This window comes from Dipteris shenzhenensis, chromosome 18, assembly GCF_047967505.1.
Source record: "Dipteris shenzhenensis isolate YYH24624 ecotype China chromosome 18, Dip_SZ_1.0, whole genome shotgun sequence".
Taxonomy (NCBI): Eukaryota; Viridiplantae; Streptophyta; class Polypodiopsida; order Gleicheniales; family Dipteridaceae; genus Dipteris; species Dipteris shenzhenensis.
The window spans coordinates 52,609,502-52,631,461 of record NC_141613.1 but is presented as its reverse complement, the minus strand read 5'-3'; the positions used below and the strand labels follow the sequence as shown (position 1 = coordinate 52,631,461).

The window sequence follows — 21,960 nt, the reverse complement described above, 5'->3', positions numbered from 1 at the left end:
AGGAATCCAAGAGCCTAAGTACTGGTTTGGTTCCGAAATTATCCCCCAGATACTGTGGCCCATTCAAAGTCATCAAAAGAATAGGACCAGTTGCATATCGACTAGAATTGCCTCCTGATGTTAAAGTACATCCAGTCTTTCATGTCAGTAGACTGAAAGAAGTATTTCTCCTCATGAGATTATAGAAGTTACAGATTTGACTTTTATTCCTCACGAACCTGAATCTATTCTTGAATTTCGTGAAAGACAGATTCGAAATCGTACTATCACGGAATACAAGATTAAGTGGAAGGATCGTGTTGAGGAGGATGCAACATGGGAGACATTACAAAACCTCCAAAGAACATTTCCGGATTTCTTAGCGAACTCAGGAGTGAGTTCTTAGAGGAGGGGGAGTATGTCATGTGCACGGATTGGTATCTGACGTGTACTAGTTACACAGAACTAGCTCAGGTTAGCCTGGGGAGGCTTAGAGCTAGGCAGGCTTGATTCTCGGGTTGAGTGGCAAGGGTACGAACTATTTCTAGGTCTTCGCTATTTTTGGCGCCGGGGCCCGAGTCTATAAAAGAGGCCCAGGGGGTTCAGTTCTCAGTGTGCAGTTGGGAGCAAGTCTCGTTCCCAGGTGCTAGGTCTGATCCTGGATTGTGTCGCGGACGCGCGCCTGCATCTTAGCGTAGCCCAAGGCCCAGTGGCAGATCCAGGGCTTCACAGCGCCACCTGGTGGTATGGGACACCAGGCTGGTTTGGGATCTGATTGGGAGTTCGTGCCAGTAGCTCAGCTCGTGGCTCGGAGGGGACATCTTCTGATTCGGGATCACATCCCGTAGATGTCACGGTTGGGTGGTGAGCAGCCTGCTCAGTTCTGATGTTGTGTGTGGTTATTTTGCAGATCAGGGGTTTCAGGAGTGCTGGGACGTGTCAAGAGGGCATTCCTGGCAAGCTGATCTAAAAATCTGAAACCTCTCTCCCTTGTTTCTTCTCGTAAGCACTTGGCTGTGGGTAGACCTATACAAAGATGAGACCCCTTTGATTAAAGCATCCGAAAATCCAAAGCATAGAAGGGTACCCTCCAAAAAACCCCAATCTACTCTGTAATAAGCTTTCTCAAAATCCAAGATTAGAATGGCAAGCCACTAGCTGCATAGCCTAATGTGAACCCTCGCCAAAATGAAAAAGTTTCATCAACAATGCTTCTACCATGCACAAAGCCTATCTGCGTATCATGAATTAGATCTGGAAGAATGGGCTGCAAACGTAGATTGATAGCTTTGGTCAAAATCTTTTAACAGGTTCCCAAAATAGTGATGGGTCCCCATTGGAAGATTAAATTTCTGTAGCCTCCCTTTGGTATAAGATGAATGAGACCCTCTGTAAATGAATCGGACATGGTACTAGAGCCCCAAAAGCCTTGTAAGGCTAAGGTAACATGATCCCAATCATGTCCCAAAAAGCAATAAAAAAGGAATTTGTCAACCCATCTGAACCCGGGCATTTGCCTTTGTGAAGGGTGAGAACTAAATTCCAGATTGGTGAAAAGTGCATCAAGTAAGACTCTCATGTCTGGTTTCACCTATGCTCAAATACCTTGTCAAACCCTCATGTCTCGTTTCACCAATGCTGGAATACCCTGCCAAACTTTGTGTCAGGCATCATTTCTAGCAAGTGTGTCAAGATCTACTGAAAGAAGGGAGGCATAATATTATGTAGCTATACGCAAGCCTGCAAAACCCTGTCAGAATCATGTCTCGGGTGAAAAAGTTTTTATTGACTCTTCCTCCCATGGAGTAAAGCGCTCATGAATCCAAGTATCTGTAGGCCATTTCTGTTCTTCCTTCTGTAGGGCTGCTAACTACTATCCGAGGCCAATCTCTTGTCTGAGAATCTCACGTCTCTTGGTGCTAGCAATAGTATGGTAAAAATCACTAATACCAAAGAAGGATGTTGCCACATCTGAAAGAGATGACACTCCAGGGGCCTTCGACTCTACTGACTAGCAAAGGATCAATGTGGTTGGCCATTTGGGATGGAGCTGGAACATCAGCGTGCTTGGCGGTTTGGGACGGAGATCACACCTATGATTTTGGGAGTGCAGGCCATTGTGCAAGGTGCAATGGGGCCGTGGGGAGGGGGGTTATGGACATCCTAGGTTGAGTACTCAGAGTAGATAGTAGAGGTGCCTTTCTTCTCCTAGACTACCAGTATTGGCAAGCTGGATGCTTCGGCTTGGAGGCCTTCTCGGGATTGACATTGGGGCGAGCTGCAGTGCCACACAAGGTCCTTACCAGGTTTTGATCCTGACTATGGACCCACCTTTGCCCGAGGAAGATATCATACTTCTTCTAGCTAGTGGCCCATGGAGGTCTGCCCATATGAGCATGGCTACAGCAGAAGAGGGTAGATGGGGTTGGGCTGTCGAGGTCCTATGATAACCCATTGCCTATGTGCTTGACCAGTGGCAGAAAAGATTTGGCAATGGCCACTTAGGATACGACAATTGCAGTGGTAGGCAGCCAATATCACTGCCTCAAATATCTAGATAGCACACTGCAGCTTACTCAAGGGGAGGCAGCAGTAATTTCATGTAGCCACCCTTGTCAATAGCTAGCATGATATCATATTCACCCTGAGAGCCACAGAGTAGGGTAGGGAGGGATCTAGAAAGGCTGTTTAAAGGTGGCAGTATTTCTGCAAGGCATGGCCTGCAATACTTTCTACATTTGCATGGATCAAAGAATCTGCTGATTGTACAGCCCTCCACCCGGGCTGTTGGAACTTGTTTCCAGGAAATCTGGGATCCTGAGAAGCAGGTTGCATAGCAGCCAGCATTTTTATTTGCTTTTGGTCAACGCCTCATGGGTTGCTGATCTGTATTGGGTTTTCCCCTTTCTATAGACGGTCCTTTTCTCTGGACAAAAAAACTAACAAGAGTGACCAGTATAGAAGCTTAGTACTAACTTGATTTGAATTTGCTGGCCAATGACATGAAACCTACAGTGTTAAGTCTTGATCATTAGCAAGTCTGGTTAGTCCACCAATGAACTTGTGCATATCAATTGAACTTCCAGCCAGCCAAGTAATGACCATGTAGACCATCACAGCTGATTGGGCAGACTACGAATAAGTAGCCCCAGTATCCACTGTGCCAGCAGGCTCCTTAGGCTATTACCTATTCTCATAAGTCTAGAACAGAGGCACATGCTGCCCTCCGAGCAAGCTTTGGGAGATACGAAAACCAGGAACAAGAGAGAGTTGATCCTGCCGCAATGCTACAACAGGCAGCATTTTATTGTAAATAAGGCAGTGAGCTGCTGGGAGCCAAGTGGAAACACATTCAACCGGGCCCTTGAGGTCCCTCCCTGTACTCTCTTCATCTATTACTCCTGCAGTCGCCTCAAATGCAGCATCCCCACCTGTTCCTGAACATTTCCATCTGTTTTGTAAAACATAGCCAAGCCCACATTACTAAACACAGAATTCTTACCCTATATCATAAGTTACACACATGTTCCAGTATCTCCCCTATGTAACCTCAGAAAAATCTTATTAATGAGATACTTACTATCCATGGGGTGAAAATGTCACGTGGCATTGAACACCTGTAGTCCCAATAGCATGCACTTCGAATTGCACCTGCCTGCACCCAGTCCAAAGTTGATATTGAAAATCACTGTGTAATCCCTAGACATATATATCTTATTTTATATCATAGAAAGGATACCCTACTTTTCAAGTCTTCACTATAAGGAAAGATTTTTCTAAAGTACAAATTTTCTATTATCCTGGCTTAATAAAAATTAAACCCACAAAATGACACCATAGGATGCTTAATCTATCATTCTAGATAAAGGGGGGAGTGATATAGACTGGGAAAAATATCTTTCCCATTTAGACACCCCCTTTTGTTGAGAAGTTCATTGCACTGCATCCTCCTTCCATGCAAGTATTTTTTCCATGAACCACTGCAGGATTCTTTGAAATAGCAGCCTTCAGTTTTGTAGGTGCAACTGGGATGCACGCAAGAATTCGCTAAACTCAACACACCACAAAATAAGGATAACAGGACACAATGTGGAACCAACATAAAGACACAACAGCATTTCTGGCTTATATTTTTTTCAAGTCATGTTATTCAGGGACAATATAGAGGACTAGGATTTGGATTCAATAAAGTTCCAATAGTTGAAGAAGAAATGACGTAAACTCTACCAATACACCGCTATTCAAAATGATCATATGCAATAACATTTAATAGTCATGAGAATTTTTTTGCAACTGTAACAAAGAATCCTGACCGTTAATATCACAAGCTAATGAAACAATGTGAGGTCACGTTACCACGTAGTAAATACACATTGCATGCCCAACACACGCAATTGAGCTTTGTCACAGACACAATCTGCCAGTAACAGGCCAGCTTGGGCAGCCCTTGCCCTGATATCTGACATTATATGACCATCAGTCCCATCAAGAGCCTTTCCATGAGAAAAACGACCTTCCATGAGGGTGTTAAATTAATTGACTGACAGCAGACTGCCACTGCCCGGAGCACCATCTGTCTCACACTTGTCATCTGACATGATATGACCATCAGTCCCATCAAGAGCCTTAGCATGAAAAAAAAGACCTTCCATGAGGGTGTTAAATTAATTGACTGACAGCAGACTGCTCCAAGCACAATCTGTCTCACTCGTTCGCCACCCCCCAACTTTCTCCTTGTTATTAACTCAGGTATTACCATCTATGTTATTAATAAGCTTTATTCATACAGATACTGGTGCAAAATTGAGAAACCATAATACTCCAGAAGATTAATGACCATCTATGTTATTAATGAGCTTTATTCATACAGATACTGATGCAAAATTAACAACCAATAATACTCCAGAAGATTAGATTAGTAACACGACTGTCTGCAGTTAAGTTTGACAATTGTCTCCAACAGGTTGCCGAGGATTAAGTCATGCAGCTGAGATTACACACCACAGCATGGCTCAAACACTGCAAGATCAAATCAAAGGCTCAATCGTCACCATGGTGGTCCCATATCACTATAGTGGTTACTTGCATACATGAAGATCTGGAAGACTTGATGAAGGATCAAGATAGACATTGCGAGGTGAGTGGTTGAAACCAGGCCATGAACATAAGCATGCACTTCTTTCTTTCGATCTCTCTCTCTTCCCCTTGATCTCACTCTCTTTGCCCCTCCCTCTCCCTCCCTTGCTCTCTCCTCTCTTACACTTCACACATCTTCTCCCCTCAACACCCCCCCCCCCCCCCCAAAGTTGCCGCATTTTTCTCCCCCTTGTCCATGCTGCCCCGCCTCCTTAATCCCTACGCCTTTCCCTTCTAGCTCTACAGATTTCCATTCTTTCTCTGCAGAGCTTTCCCTTCAAAGAGTCCTGTTTTCAACCAAGGCCTCCTTTAATGAATCGTGGATTCAATTCTATTTGAGAGCACATCAAGTTAGAGATGTCTTATACATATTTCCATACATTGGAACTGCAAGCAGTGCGTGCGCATTCGCTCCTATTCTTCTGGTCGAATAGGAGATTGCAGATGCTCATCCATGCACGGTAGACTGATTTTATGGTGATGATTGCTCGGATCATTTTCCGGTGGTAATGGGGATTTCTAAAACTCACTTGAGACACCACTCTGCCAGTATCAGGATTATAGATGCATTGTATCCAGATGGAGGCCTCATGGAAGATGTTTTGCAGATCTGGGTGTCTCATTTGCAGGGTGGAGTGGCATCTCCTTCACATGTGGCAGAAACCCTCTTTGGTATTAGTGATTTTTATCATACTATCGCTTCTAGTGCCAGAAGAGCTGAGATCTTGAAGGAACATAGTGGAGTAGGGAGAGGAGGTAGGGTAGGAAGGGAAGAGAGCTATGGAGGACGGAAGCAAAGGAAACAACTAGAAAGTATGAAAAACATAATAAAAGAGCATGACTCAAAAGAAAGTACTCACATGTAGACCAAAGTGCTTGTAGGTTTGATTAGATTAAATGATTTGACAAGTGACAAGTACAAAAACAAGCCTTTATAGGATAGGCATACACACTAGAGTGCACAAATGTATATGGAATATCTCCCAATATGACACGTGGCACTCACACATAAGACTCTACTAGAACTCCTAGTAGAACACACTAAAACACACTCGACTTCATGTTCTAACACCCCCCCATGAAGGAAAGGTGAGTATGGCATATTTGGAGATCCAAATGCACCGACGCCTTGGATGGTTCCTAGGTCCACTATACATATATATCGGCCAGTACATGGACAAATACTATACACACCACCATTCGGGTGAGCATGCATGGATCTTTGCGTGCAGCTTCTGTCATGGGGGCGTGAAATTCTAAGTACTTTAATGTACTACAAGACTGTGACAACTCTAGTTTTAAAAGTCCAAGCGTGGGCTTAATAATGTGTAATTAAACACGGCATGGTGCCTAGCAGATAAGCGTAATTAATCCCTAGGCCCAAAGGCATTCCAAGGAATTAAAAGAGTGGTTGTTGAGAAATGATGATGTGGCATTTTTAATGGGTCCCCTAGAGGGCCATGTACCTTCAGTGGCCCCCCTAGAGTTCCAAGTGGCTCTAGTGCCTTCTACATGCTCCTTTGCCATTCCTGGACCTTCCTGGGCCTTCTAAACTTCACATGTGTGGTTTTCTCTCTCACCTTCTTCCTTTGTTGAGATTTTGGACTGGTTTTTCAACCTCCTTCAGCTGAATTTCGTTTTTCTTCATAACTCCTTACCCGTTTGGATTCCTCGAATTCAGTTGGCCCGATGGCTTCCCCTCTGCCTCCCCTTCGCAGTGATATGCTTTTACCTCCGTGCGTTTGGTAGAACGGGCAGAGCCGAGCACTTCTTTTGCTGGTCGAATTTACAAAAGTGGCTTTTTTTGGACCTTTTTGCTTCTACAGCTCCTGAACCTCTCCTCTCGCAAAGCTACAGCTTTTTGTTGAATTTCGAGTGGTCCCACGCGCTGGTTGACTGGTTTTTCTCAGTTTTGGAGGACTATCCGGCGATGAAACTTCTCCAAAACCTTCTCAATGCATTCCTCTCTGAAGCACGCTTCTTTTGAGCCCAAGAACTCTCACTTCTTCGCGATAGAAGTGCTTCTTTTCGCATTTTTCAGTGGAATTCTTGCTGGTCGGCTCTTGTAAATGCTCTTTCTTCATGCCTTTGCACTCCTCTTTGGCTGAGAATGCAATTGGGCATTGGCTACTATGTCCTCTTGGCGATGTGGACTTGGTTCAAGTTTTTTGGGCTTGGTGAGTTGTGATTTTGCTGCTGCAATTTCTTTTTGCCATAAGCTATTGGTTGGCCTCGTGTGCCACCTCTTTCTTGGTTCACAGGTGCCCAGGCAGTGCTATATGAGCCATTCTTTGGTTGGGTACTTTGCTGATTTTATTTTGGAGCTTTGAAAAGCTTTGTGAATGCCATCTGGAAACCACTCAAAGAGAGTGCAACTGGGGTGCAGTGCGATTGCATCTGGACAGCCAATGGAATTGCACTTGGAAAAGAGAATGCCTTTGGATTGAGCCTATGGGTTAAGTGCACTTATGTGATGGTGTTCTATGTTTGAAAGCCTTGAGAAGCTCAGTGAATTGGGACTGCGTGCTCAGTTCCAGGGAAGGTTTCCCAGATGCAACTTGTAATCATTTCACTGTGAAATATAAAGAAATACCGAAAGGGGCGCCACGGTGTTTGGGGCCAATCGGGTGCACTTGTCTATGTTTGTTGAGTAAGGGCATTCTAGCCTCCATCCCTTTTTCAGTGGTTTTGTTTGTGAACAAATGGGTAAATGCCAAATGGTGATCATGCAATGGTTAATGGTTGTGATATATGCTTTGTGAGCTGTAAATAAGTGTTGAAGTGATTAAAGGTTTAGTTCCACTGCCCTCTGAGTGATTAGAGGCTGCTTTCAGCTTCTACCAAGTGGACTGTTTTCCGTAGGGAGTGGAGTGGCTCACCATTTTTCCCAAAGAACTCCGCATGGTTGACGTGGACTTTTAGCCTCTATCTTGGATTCTTTCTAGTTCTCATGCATCAGCTTGGCTTTGCCCTTTTAGGGTGTCTTTTCTCATGCCTTGCATGATGTACTTCTACCATGATCTTTGCTTTTGAACCTTCTTTTATACTTAATAGAAGTCTTTTCCTTGAAAGAAAAAAAACATTGATCCATGATAGTGGAAAAGGTGCCTGTGTGTCTTCCTGAATTGGGTGAGATGTTGTGGCAGTATTTGGCGACATCCTCTTTTTTCCCTTTTGGGCCTGCTTGAGCATTCTAGGGTAATCCTTCCACCTCATAGGTCATCCCTGGAAGACCCTTTGTCATGGTGAGATCCGCATCAGATAGGTATAGTTTGAGCAAGTTGAGGTCTTTGACATCCTCCTTGCCATGTTAGTTGTGAGCTTCCACATTGCGTAGAGGGTCTATGACCCCTCATGGTCGTCTAGTCTAGTCGTTGTCCCCTCGGGTCCATCATCATCAATGGGTGTCAGTTGACCTTCTTTTGTATCACAAGGGTCATCCTCCTCTTTTGTATCATAGGGGTTGGTATCATCGGTGTCATCTTCCTCTGTGGTCTCATGATAGTTGTCAACCTCTTCGATACCATATATGTCACATGTGTCCATGGTCTCATCATCCACATGTAGTTGACCCTTGAACTTATGGGTTTCCACATGAAGTTTGTGGAACTTTGAACCGCCATGGCTGATGTGGCCCCTCTACCCACTCTAGGGCCAGAAGCATTTAGAAAATTGAAGGAGCCCCTAATTAAATGGGAGTAAGTGTAGATGCCAGGGAGACAGATGGTGGGGAGGTCATCGTTTTGAGACAGGGACCATAAGGGGAGACCACATTGGTGCAAAAGTCACTACCAATGGAGGAGACCACACTAATGTAGAAGTCACTACCAATAAAAACGTAGATCAGAGTACATGGAAGGCGCTGAAAGTACTACCGATGCAAATTTAGATGGAGAGTACAAGGAAGGTGCTGAAGTCACTACAAATGCAAATGTAGATGGAGAGTACATAGAAGGTGCCGAGGTCATGGGGCATGCAAGGGTTGTTATGAAAGAGAGAGATGGGGTAGAAGCTATGATGGCATAAGTAGTCGAAAAGGACAGACTCTGGGAAAGGTATAGAAGATGAGAATGAAATAGGAACAGTCATGGATGATGCAAAGGACATGGCTGAAGCAAAATGAGAACCACGGGGTGTGGAGTTGGAATTGACATTGTAGATCACAGGCAAAATACAAGTCGCTCTAGTTTGCTTTGTTGAGTCACGTGCTAAATCTATCACCAACCTCGACAAAGTGGTTGCTGACGTAGTTGTATGAGAGGACTTGTTCTTTCCCTTCAGAGTCGCAACTTGGATCCAACCAACACAAATCTTGTTAGTCCAAGTCTGCAAGAGCTTTGATGAGGCCGGTAGCTGTGGCGCAACTGCTCGAATGTGTTAACTTGTGCTCAGCTTAAGACTGTATGTACAGCTTCTTGTATCATGTTTGTTCTACAGAAAGCCTTCTCTCCACTCTCCTTACATACGTTTCAACTCTCTTACGTGCTCCCTCTAGTTTGTCAAAACTACTCAGCATAAGATATCTCTCCCTTAAGACTCTAGGACACCAATTCACTCTTTGCGCCTAATACCAGAAAAGTCCAACTGCGATCACTAGTAATTTTTGGCGGGGGATCTTCTCTTTCGAAAGTATTGCTGGAGACCTAAGGCCATTGGTACAAGGAGACTACTTCCTACTTTGTGACACCGATGAATCTAGAGCAATGCAGTACAATTTTTGTGGAATGCACGGGTATGGGAAGTGATGTGATGTGGTGTGGGGTGGGTAGGGATGCTGCGGGGTGAATGCATAGAAGGGATGCAATGGGACACCATGGTGCGACTTACAGGGAGTGTAGCAATACGACGGTACTTGAATACAAAGGTGCCATGGAACGAATGCGAGAGATGGGAAAACGTTTGGTATGTACGAGAGTGAGAAGAATGTACAGAGAGAAGAAAGAAAGAAAGAAAAAAAGTTCATTAAAAGTCATCGAAAGGCCGAAGGGTCTATGAGACTGAAAGAACCTGATACAATGAGCTGAAAGTGTAGAGCCTCTAAGCGGGCAACAACACCCAAACATAACATAATCGTAGAAACACCAACACATAAAAATCTATGGTCCGTGAAAGCTATGGTGTGGCATCACTATGATGATCCTCTAGAAGCTGGTTGAGGGGTCAGGCTTAAGAGGGAGCCTGGTGATGTATGAGGCTGCAGTGGCATAAAACTTGTGATAGAGCGCAGGAGTGATCTGTATATGTGGTCCACTATGGTCTCCTGGCTCACCCATCGTCGATCGTGCCTCTGATTTGGTGAACATGGAGGGAAGGTCCCCAAGCCTAATTTCAATCCCAGGCCATTCTACAGTGTCTCTTGCTCTGTTCCTCAAATTTGCCATCACCCTAGGCCTGGTCTGTGTTATATCTGACTGAAAAAACACTCAGTGATCATGCTTTGAGTGGAGTCTGGCTGTACACCATGATCTTGCCTATGTGTGTTAAGCAGATGCTCCTTGCGTCGGACGGCCTCATGAATGAAAGTCGCCAGGCACCTCTGATGTGGGTAGGATAAGAAATTGGAAAGGGGCCCAAAACCATCCTTGAAGAGACAATGATAGCGACCTTGGATCTCACATTATATAGGGCATTTTGAAGTTAAGTGCTCCTCCAACTCGATCTCCTGCTGATCACATAAAGTACAGATGCTACCCTCGCTAGGTATGTCCTTTGCCCACCCACTTTCAAATGGGAAGTCGGTGTGATGAGACACGAAACTGTCTGCAATCAAGATCCTCAAGGAGTGGGGGAGGTGGATCAGAGTGTATCCTCGTGGGTTAATGAAGCCTTCTTTTGAAATCCGCAAGTAGTGGTCCCTATAGAAGCTGAGCTTCAGAGGACGCTCTTTGGGTGCCAACCAGGTCCTAAATGTGTGTTGATGTAAGAGATCCTCTTGGATAACCTGGTTCACATTGTGATATGTGAGCCGGACAGAGAGGGCCTCAATGGTATACTGAAAGGGAGGTAATCCATCCACGTGGAACCCCAAACTCTCAAACCATTTGTGTGTACATGCATACCAACACCTTCGATCACCCTCGGCTGCCAAAGCCATGGATGAAGATAGGGCCAGCCATGGTAACCTACATCGACTTGTTGTGTAACAGGCATAATCCCTGACAGGTTAAGGATACATGATAACTTGGCATCAAGCTACAATGGGGATGCTCCGAACTCAGCTAGGACTATCTAATATGGGACTGACATCTTTCTTTGGATCATCTGTGGAAGCAAGAGAACCTGAAGCCTCTCCACTCGAGCCCAATCTATCTATGGATTGGTTTGTGGCCCCCAATAAGGGCTGCCATACATACCGGCTATTTGACCAAGGAGTCATAGGTTCCTAGAAATGAGAGTGAAAGCACTACCGCTCAAGTCTAGCAAGTGTGGCATATCCCCTGCTCAGTTGGACCTGCATTGCTGGTCGTATCGTGAAAATCAGGTCACAGAGAAGAACTTCCAAGTATGTACAGGATGCAACAATCTCCACCTGTAATCCATCTAGCTTGAAATGCACTCTGTGCGTGGCTTCCCGGGACATATTGAAGATCATGACCTTCAAGCCATGTGTCTCACAGAAGGTATGAAAATGCATCCACGTGTCGCTGAAGCCCCTCTGTTGGAGGATGAAGTAATGCCACATCATCAGCGTATAGGGGGATTCGGATCAAGGATCCAGTGAGAGAGAAGCCTGCCTCCCCTAGAGTCCCAATGAAAGTCTCAATCTTGTCTATATAGAGGCCAAACAAGTATGAAGAATTATTAAACAAGTATGAAGACCTAGTGCTTCCAAAGACATAAGTTAGTCACATTCGCCAATAAACACTACACCTTCACCAATACACTACTACATGGCGCTCTAGCCTCTCTGCACTCCTTTGCTTAATGATGCTCCCCTCCACCTCTACCTTTGCCTTCATCTTGGCTGGTTGCTATGTACTATGTTCTTTGAGGATCTATAACCGGAATTGATCTTTTGAAGTTGCAACTAAGATAAATGAGGCATGTGGTGCTTCCTTCTTTGTTAACAAGTCGAAGGGTAGTGAAGACGCACTAAATGATCCGTTAAATGCATTCTAGGCCATGCTATAATTTTGTATCAATGACAATGCTCCTAAACACCCATGTTTCAGGGTCCTCACCCCAGCCAATTCTTGCTAACCACCATATACCTTATACAATTTACCTTTGAGACATGCCGAGACAATGAAGAGGTAGGCAAAGTGACTCTTTGTGGGCTTCAACATCTGATGGGTAGCACCTTTTTCTAAATTTCTAATTTCTTGTGCTGTTGTGTAATTAATGTATGTGCTCTCTCAACGATGCCATAAATGAAGGGCAACGAACTTCTATCTTCCAGAAGAAGATCTACGTATGAGAAGCATATGAGAAGCATAGTATGTCCAAGAGGTATGTGTCATGCGCATGTAATCAGGAAAAAAAAATTCGGGGGGGATTTTGTAAAGTCAAGGGTATTATTTGCAATCATTTGCACAACATTTCAAAGTTCCAACTTTACGAATGGTAGTGTAGATGTGCTTTCCTATGTGATGGATAACAGGATCAGATGCATCAGTACTTTAGAAAGCATAGGCCTCGTGCATCACTCCCTTTTCAAATCTAAATCTTGATTGTTGACTATCTCGAATCCCTCATGCGCAAGGTTGATGAAGAGGGAGGCTTAAATTTGTCTCTGCCATTGTGTGAATAAAAGCTTGAAAAGAAGGGATTTGGGAGTTATTGAAATATATGTCACACTTGTTAAAATTCTGACATGTTCTATGAACTTGCACTAGGTACTAGTCCAACTAGAGGCTTGCCTAGGTACATGGTTAGTGGAGGATGCTCCATGTGCAATAGAGAAGGATCCATGTGGTAGTTGGAGTGTTCATTTTAGGCAAACTGGTCATTTAGAGGGAGAGACTTTAAATATATCTTCTTGAGTTGTAGCTGAATATTTCCGCTCTCCTTATTTTTGTGTAAGATATCAAGGTCCCATCCCAAGGCAAAAACCATTGGGAAGACCTACAAGGCATCCCAAGGTAGCATGGGTTGAACAGGTTACACTGTTGTTTAAGGGTGCCCCGGTTGAGGGGTATTTTCCTCTAGAAGATACTCCCACACATGAAGGGTTAGGTGCAAGGGAGCCAAGCAGCTCCACACCAACTAGCATACCTCAAGTGGATCATACACGAATTGGCAATATCTCAACATAGGGACTGAGGGGCAACCTTCTTTCTTAAGGTAGCTAGTTCGGTTTGAGAGCAAGATTATCTTCTTGCTGCACTGACTATTTTTTCAAGAATACGTGGATTTCTTTGCGTGGTCATACAAAGATCTAAAAGGAGTCCCAGCTGAGGTCATGGAGCACTGCATCATCTTTACCCACACAAACCCATTGATTAGACCATACTGCATGAACCAAGCTGATATCGAAAAGATGGAGCAAGAGGGCTGATCTAACCAAATAGACGATTCCAATTGAGTAAGTGGAATTGCCATCATTCCAGAAAGGGAGGCAGGCAAACTTCATGTCTATGTAAACTACGGGAGTTTGAATGTGGCCACAAGGTCTTTGAAAAAAAAAAATAGTTGGCCACAAGGTCATGTTCCCTTCGCTCATAGGCTAGAGATGATAGCTGGTCATGCTCTATACTCTTTCATAAATGGTACAGTGGATACAAACAAGTCACAGTTCAAGTCCACTTTGTGACCCATGGGGAACCTATGCTTAAAGAGTGATGCCCTTTGGCTTGTGCAATGAACCAGCAAGATTTCAATGCCTAGTCACCAAACTTTTTTGAGAGAACATTGGGAAGTTCCTTAAGGTCTTTTTGGACTTCCTCTCTGCTTGGTGCCTCACACCTCGACCATGCAGTACAAACAGATAACTCGCAGAAGTTGAGATGGGTTTTTGATAAGTGCAAAGAAGCCCATTGTGCTTGAATCTGGCCAAACAAGTGCTTCTTTCTGGCAATCAAAGGAGTTATCCTTGGCCACATTGTTCTATTGATGGAATGACTACAAATCCAGCCAAGGTGGAGGTGATCCTTACGTTGTCAATCCCATGCAACCCCAAAGAAGTGAAGTTCGTTTCGGGCATGTGGGTTACTACACAGGATTCATTCACTTTTACATTAACATAGATGTAGCACTTACAAAACGTCTTCACCAAGAAAGGTCCTTTGGGTCAGAACCCCAACAACTTTCAATTCATAACCTAAGAGGACTTCTGGTAAGAGCACGCATTCTTCATCAACACAATTGTGTAGTCATTTATGTGGATGCTAGTGACTTGGCCCTTGATGCAGTTTTGGCCCAACCCAATGAACTTTACAAGGTGGATCTCCCTGTGTACTTTGCAAGCAGACAACTACATGGAGCCGAAAGAAACTAAAATACCACTAACCAAGAAGGGTTGGCCATGGTATATGCTATGACCAAGTACTAACACTATCTCCTGGGTAGTTAAATCATTGTTATCGCTGATCATCAAGCTCTAAAGTACTTGTTGAGCAAGCCCACTCTTGAAGGCCAACTTAGCTAGTGGATCCTTCCATTTCAAGGATCTGGCCTTGAAGTTTTGGCCATCTAGGACACTTGCACCAGCGAGAGAATCATTTATCAAGGATATCTTCGGGGGAAGCTGCTATTGGTGTAAATGATGAATTGCCTAATGCCAAGCTTTTTGAAGTTACTATTGAACTAGATGCATGTTTGTTTTTTGTGGAGCGTTGTCCACCATGGTATGACGACATAGTTCAACCCTTGTCCACAAGGGAACCTCCAAATGGGTTCACACAATTAAAAACCCAAAAGGATCATTCAAGCCGCACCCTTCACATTGAGTTGCCCAACAATTGGAAAGAGATCACATCCTTCCTCGTTGTGTACTTCCACATGAAGCCACAAGAATCCTTGAGAAAGCCCATGCTGGGTCGGATGGATGTTCAAAAAATACTGCCAAGAAGGTCATGACAGCTGGTCATTGGTGGCCCAAGCTATTCTAGGATGTGTGCAAATGTGATCCTGGCAATGAGTGGGACACAAACCCACTAGACATGAGTTCTCCCTTTCAAACCTTTCAATCCAGTTCCACTTTCTAACGCTTGGGTCTTGTTGTGGGACCAGCAAGCAAAAGGGAACAAGTACATACCATTGCCACCGACTCTGACATTAAATGGGTGGAGGCTCAGGCATCATTTACATATTTTGCACAAGTGGTGGCTCCTTTGTCTATGATTAGATCGTTTCATAGTTTGGGTGTCCAGTACAATTAATGACTCATCGAGGCATACACTTAATAAATGATGTCATTGAGGCATTGGTGCAACAATTGCCGATTGTCCACAAGACTTGCACGTCATATTACCCTCAAGAAAATGGTATAGCGGATAGCACCAACAAAATTATATGTGGTGCTCTAACCAAGTTGGGGTGTCCAGTACAATTAATGACTCATCGAGGCATACACTTATTAAATGATGTCATTGAGGCATTGGTGCAACAATTGCCGATTGTCCACAAGACTTGCACGTCATATTACCCTCAAGAAAATGGTATAGCAGATAGCACCAACAAAATTATATGTGCTGCTCTAACCAAGTTGTGCCTTAGTTATCTAGGGGACTAGGATATGTTGTCCCTGATTGCTTTGTTTGCTTACCATACAGCATACAAGGCTTACTGGATATCCCCCTTCCAACTAATGTATGGATTGGAATCAGCAATGTGTTTCCACATGAAAGTGTAGGCACGTTGGCCCCCCTTGCACCTCATGGCACGTAATTGATAAATTGAAATAGAGAGAGAAAGAAAGAAAGAAAGTCTACTAATGTCCACGGGAGACCAACAGGTCTATGGGACAGCAAAAAACCATCTAGTACATCTGCTTAAGGGAGGGCACATGGTAGCTCCCAAGGAGTGCAAAAGCAACCCCAATTATTTAGAATACCTACATCATAGTCTGAAAAAGTAATCAGCCATACATTAGTTCAAGACTGAGAGTCTTTTGATTTGGATTTAATCTCTTTGATTAGTGCTATGCCTTCACGATAAACTGCCCATTTTCCATCCTTCCTAGCAGCCCTAACTTTAGCTAATTCCGTTGCCTTGTTCTTCAATTGAGCTTGTCTAAGTTCCTCAGCTTTCCATATCTTGGTCCCTTTTAACTTGTATAAGATTGTCGAAGAAGCTTGATCCGTAAATCTCGCGACTTAAGTGTAAGAATAGTATGTCCTTTGGAGTGCCGCGTATTAGTTGCCCCGTCAACATCATCATCATCATCATTATCATCATCAACCTTAGGCATGGCTGCTTTGACATGTGCTAAAGTCTCATTGAAAGAGTCATCATCTTTGAACCATCCTTGAGGGAGCCCCCCCACTCTAATCTTCAATGCATTATCACGTCTGGCTTCGTGTTCTTTGATCTCTTCTTGGATATCAGTCTTGTTTGCCTTTGTGTCAAACTCCTCAATCACTTCTTTCTTGATCGATTGTACTTCAGTATGGACCATATCTTTGACTATAGAGACTAGTTGAGGAGTAGGAGGAGAATTCTTACATGATTTCACAACCTCAGCAATTACTGCCTGCTTGCCACGTCCCTCTAGAACTTGAAGTCGAGCTTTTACTTCTGCCAACTCAAGCCTTAACTCTCTGACTGCTTGCTGCAAATAATAAATCTATTCATGTTGTCCAATGATAGGTCATTTGGACCCTTCTTGCTGGTAATTGCGTGCATATGGAGAGGGTGTCATGGCTGCAACTATAGAGTACCGAATCCTGATAGTTGAGGTTGATGGAGTTGAGGGGGATTTGGAGGAGAGGGTAGGCCATTCCATATTGGCTATTTCTTTAGAACTCCCTAGCTGAACCTAACCCCCGAGTTAGCCTAGGAGTTTAGCCCAACTCGAGGTTAGAAACCCTAGGAGCTTGTTGCGAGAAAGTACAGGTACGTACGATGGATTGGTACGGGTTGTACGAAAAGGGTACGGAGAACTGTAGTACAAGGCTGTACGACGAGTTGTACGGGGGGTTTCAGGATTGTACGGAGAGTGTACGACGAGTTGTACGGAGAAGTTACGGAGCTGTGGGGGGGGTTGTAGCAAGCTGTACGGAGGGGTTACGGAGAGAGAGAGAGAAAGAAAGAAAGTGTATTATTGTCCACTAAAGGCCAAAATGGGCCCATGGGACATCAAGAACTCTGCATACAAGATAGCACAAAATCAACGTGCCACAAAGAAGAGGCATCGTCGAATATCATCTAAGTGCTACGCAATACAATGCAAGTGAAAGTACATAATGTCAAATCTGAGCCTAAATACAAAGTAAACTAGATGCAAGGAAACCGCCCCTGGGTGCAAAATGGGGGGATGAGTACAATATGCCAATGAGAGAGAGAGAGAGAGAGAGAGAGAGGTGCGGAGAGGCTGAGCGGTGTGGGAGGGCTTGAGGCGGAAAGGCAAAGCGGAGATTAGCGGGTGAGGGAGGAAGGGAGGCTCAGCGGGTGAGAACCTGAGGAAGGCCGGGGAATTTGATGAAGAGGGATGTGCCAATAGGGTCAAAGCCCAAATTGAAGGGAGCCAAAAAAATATTTTTGTAGCCCAATTGCAAATATCCCTTTCTGAGCAAAGTGCTCACAATCTTTGGAATGTCGAAGACTACCTAGAAAAAACCTCTCCCCAACAAGCAAACATCTTTAAGTCGAGGGGTGAGGTTCGAAGGTAAAGCCGCAAGCATTCAATCTTTGGCTTGTAACCTGGAGGGGTGAGATCCACAAATGCATGCAAAAGAGTGGTAGAGCTCTCGAGCTCTACATCTTTCCTGAGCTGCTGCAACTCATCTTTTGAGAAGGTGACTATTCTCGCAGCCGGTGGGAGTGGGTGAGGATTGGCTGAATGGTGATCCATTCGCCAATCAAGGATGGAAAGGCCGATTCAAACACTTAAAAACTCCGTCCGACAAATCCCTCCTGCACGAAGGAGAGGAAAATTTCCCCTTTTTTTTTCTAGCTGCTGTACAGGTTTACTTGCCCTTTCTTATTGCCCCTACATTCCCCCTCTCTGCCATTGTACATACGTGATGTTATATTAACCTACAAATTTTCGAGTGTATTTTAAAGGACCATCTAAGCAAACTTTTCAGGCAGTTTCTGATCGATTGTAGTGCATAGCCGCTACTGGACAAAATGAGAATATATAACAATCGTCAATCAGCTAACACAAAATGCAAGGATACAAAATATAAATCTATCTGCTGGATTCACAAACAAAAACAATCATATGCCAAGAGTTAGAGTATTCATTGGGGAATTTTGATTGAAAGGGAAACAAAAATTACCTGCAAATAGTACTGAAGAGCTTTTACATAGTCACCATCTTCAAATGCAAGATCAGCAAGCCCTTGCAGCCAACAATGACCTTTTTCCATGTCCAGTTCAACAACATTAGGAAGGTCCACTATCCTTTTCAAAAGCATCCGAAAGAAGTCTCTTACTACATCAGGAGATACACAAAGTGGAAAATTTCTGTACATTGACGCCGTCGACGATCCAACAGCTGAAGATGACGGAGCTCCAGCCATGATGCTAGCCAAAACTCCATATCTTTCTATCTCCAGCGGCCAAGATGTCTGCCTCGCCTTGTGACATCTTTGCAGCCAACCTGCTGCCAATGCTGCAAGGCACATTAATACTTGGGGATTTGAGACCTTCAAGATGAGAGAAAGAGCATTGGTACCAGTGTATGATGATGAGTGCATCATAGTTTTTTTATGAAAACCCTGTGCCTGTGATGTTGAGATATCTCTTGATGTTGTCCCATCAACCTCAAAAAGATGACACAAAAAATCTTCAAAAAGCTGTCGCATAGAAGGCATAAGGTCAGCAATATCTTCTCCAAAAGAATTGGCTTCCATAGTTGCTTTTGATGAAGAGCAAAAGCTAGCAAGCTTTCCTATACAAGTTGCCACCATCAAAGAGTGTGTCATTTTCCTAGCTCTTTCATTGACTTTTCCATGCTTAGAAGACCCATCATGTTCAACAAGGCTTTCATTGAGAGGCGAGGCTAACAATTTGCAGAGTTCAGACAGCTCTGTCCATAATTCCTCATCAATGAGCTTCTGTAAAGCAAAATCCAACAATTGTAAAGGAGGCAAAACCTTCAATCTTTGCCATTGGGAAAAATCTAGGCCATTCACCTTGGGCCTTTCCCCTTGTTCTGTAATCAACTTCTCCAGCAACCACACAATTACATCACAACTATTATCTCTGGGATCGAGCACTCTTGCCAGGTCATACAAGTGTGTGGCAAGTTTATAGTCCTTCCCATGCCTCACTGCATCAAAAGCTTTTCTTCTCAAAATAGAGGCCCCACATTCACTTGCGCCAGCATTTTCTCTGGACAAGCTTTTGCCTGCATCACTCCCAGAAAAAGGTGTCTGCTCTGGCACAACCTTCATAGCATCGACATTCAACATCAATGGACTTGTCTCTTCCGAATCTAACTTGCCAAAAAGGTCTGTTTCATCTTTCAAAAGGGATTCATATTCATACAGTTTCTCTGCTTGCATTAACTTTAAAAAGGCTGTACTATCTTCCTTTGCAAAGGCCTTTGGCAATGAAAAACATGAAGAACTTGATCTTCTGGAGACATTGAAAATCTGGTGTTGCTCTTCCAGTGCTAGGTCTAATATCTGATGTGAGGTGCCCACTCTCAAGTTTCCAACTTCCACATCAGTCAACAAGCAAAAGTCCTGAGCAATTGCCCAACACCAAGGCTTGTCGATCACACAGCAAAAATATCTGACAAACTGCTGTATACGCAAAATCAGTGCTTTGTTACTGATAGAATTTGTGTCATGCAGTTGCCTTTTTTTGCCCGTATATGGTGCTGTTTGACACTCACGATCAATTCTATTGATTTCATCTACTACTGCGTTACTGTCCCCTCCTTTCAACCACCTCACAATTGTAGCTATCAACGTCAACATGAAGTCAACCCCCTCTGTATTATAGTCTAAATGCTCACTAATTCTTAGGAGTGATTCCAATGGCGCTCCAAGGAGAATGTTTTGAAGTGTGTTGCATGCTATCAATTGGCAGCGAGTCAAAACAGGAATTGAAAGATCTCTTTCCAAAGAAAATCGATAGCCCCATGTCAAATGCCCTTTTAGAAGGTCATTCACAAAAACATGAATAAGGAATTTCTGAGCAATGGCCTCAGAAGGAAACATCTGCTGCTGACCTTCTTCAAAGATACCATTGGTATTAAGGGAGGAGGGAATTATCTTCTCTGGCGAACTTTTGGCGCGGTCATCTCCATGAAGAGGTTCTAAATCACTGGCAAGGACATAATCCATTAAGAAAGAGGCAATATCATCTGCGGTAGTCATCAGATTTTCAAAGCTTTCCAAAGATGGAACATAATGTTGTTTCAGAATGCTATGATCTGATCCATCCTGACCTTTGAATAATTTAAATCCATGCACAACTGATGCAGGATTGACAACTGACCCATGTATGGAAGTATTGACAGGCAGCTTAACTGAGAAAGCCCTGCTTCTTATCAGCAATCTCATCTGCTCACAGGCAATGACGGCATAAGCTGTGGAAGAAGGAGATTCCAGATATGGCAAAGGAGGTTCTTTCATGCCAACTGCTGGAAAGAGTGCAGCTTTCTTCTTGTTTAGGGCATTGAGTATATGCATTCCCAGAACCATTTTACATGCAATTATGAAACCAGCCAGTCTGTCCCTTGGCACAAGATTAGGACTGTATGATTTGAAACTTTGAGTAAAGTGGACATTTTTACACCCCACATTTTCAGCACATGCATTCTGTTCTAATAACTGACCACATTTTGCAAACATATCATGTGCTTTCCAGATTCTTCCTCTCATGAAATGTACTTCCCCTATATCCAACATTATTTGGCACTTGTAACTTTCATTTAAGGATGATGAAGAGCCAGCAGGTTCCTCCCCAAGAATATCTCCATTCAAAGATGAAGAGCTTGCAGATATCTTTTCATGGATACCTTCATGAAAACATATGTTATCAACCTCTGAGTTCTGCACTGTTGTTTGCTCACACGAGTCTTGATGATCACCGAACTGTGAACAGGCAATGGCAGCTTCCAAAAATACAATTGAGTCATTTCCCTCTTCAAAACTAGCACCAACATTACCCACGTCCACTGAATCCCTTGCCTCGGCTGTTATGATAAGGTTAGAATCATCAACTGGCAACCAAGAGCTTAGAATAGCAGCAGGAGATCTTGTGTCTGTTGACGAGAAGCCAACCAGACGAGCCGCCTTGAGCAGGTTATGGATGAACCATCGATGTAGATCACACTGATGAACCAATGATCTGAGTTTATCATGTCTTATTAAAGACTTTAACAGAAGGAATTGCTGTTGCTGAGAGGGAATAGACTCTATGTCAGCAAGAGTTAGCTGAGAAGCCACTGCCACTTTTGCTGCCTGTTCACACAATACAATAGCGGTTTTCCCCACCAAGTTGCCAACTGCAGTAGAAGCCTCCTGAACACAATGTAATTCATAGTTTTTCCCCAAATGCATATGCAGAAACTCTTTCCTCATAACATGTTTCACAAGTATATTTCATTCAATATTCTGCTTCTCACGTTGTTCATTTTTAGTTTTTAAAGAGTTAACAAAGAAATGAGGATGAATCAGGAAATGGAAGAAATTACAGAAGCAGTGTGGCTCATATTGTTAAAATTTTGGAAATTACAGAGATTTGGAAGGTCATCTATTGTTACCATTACAAAATGAAAAACTT

At 43.7% G+C, this 21,960-nt stretch overlaps 1 protein-coding gene across 4 annotated transcripts in view; it reads right to left on the bottom strand.

Annotated features, from left to right (window-relative positions):
• The window catches only part of LOC147891405 (uncharacterized), a 70,186-nt gene that overhangs the window by 35,632 nt on the left and 12,594 nt on the right, over nucleotides 1-21,960 (bottom strand). For 2 of the 4 annotated variants that reach the window (XM_087389566.1, XM_087389568.1), the window contains exons 2-3: nucleotides 18,498-21,698; nucleotides 3,560-3,634 (exon numbers count right to left, since the gene is read on the bottom strand). In XM_087389566.1, coding sequence (XP_087245692.1) covers nucleotides 3,560-3,634; nucleotides 18,498-21,698 — 3,276 coding nt within the window. Of the gene's footprint in view, nucleotides 1-3,556; nucleotides 3,635-18,497; nucleotides 21,699-21,960 lie in introns of those variants that run through there. The other 2 variants (XR_015542607.1, XM_087389567.1) reach the window with 2 other exon arrangements.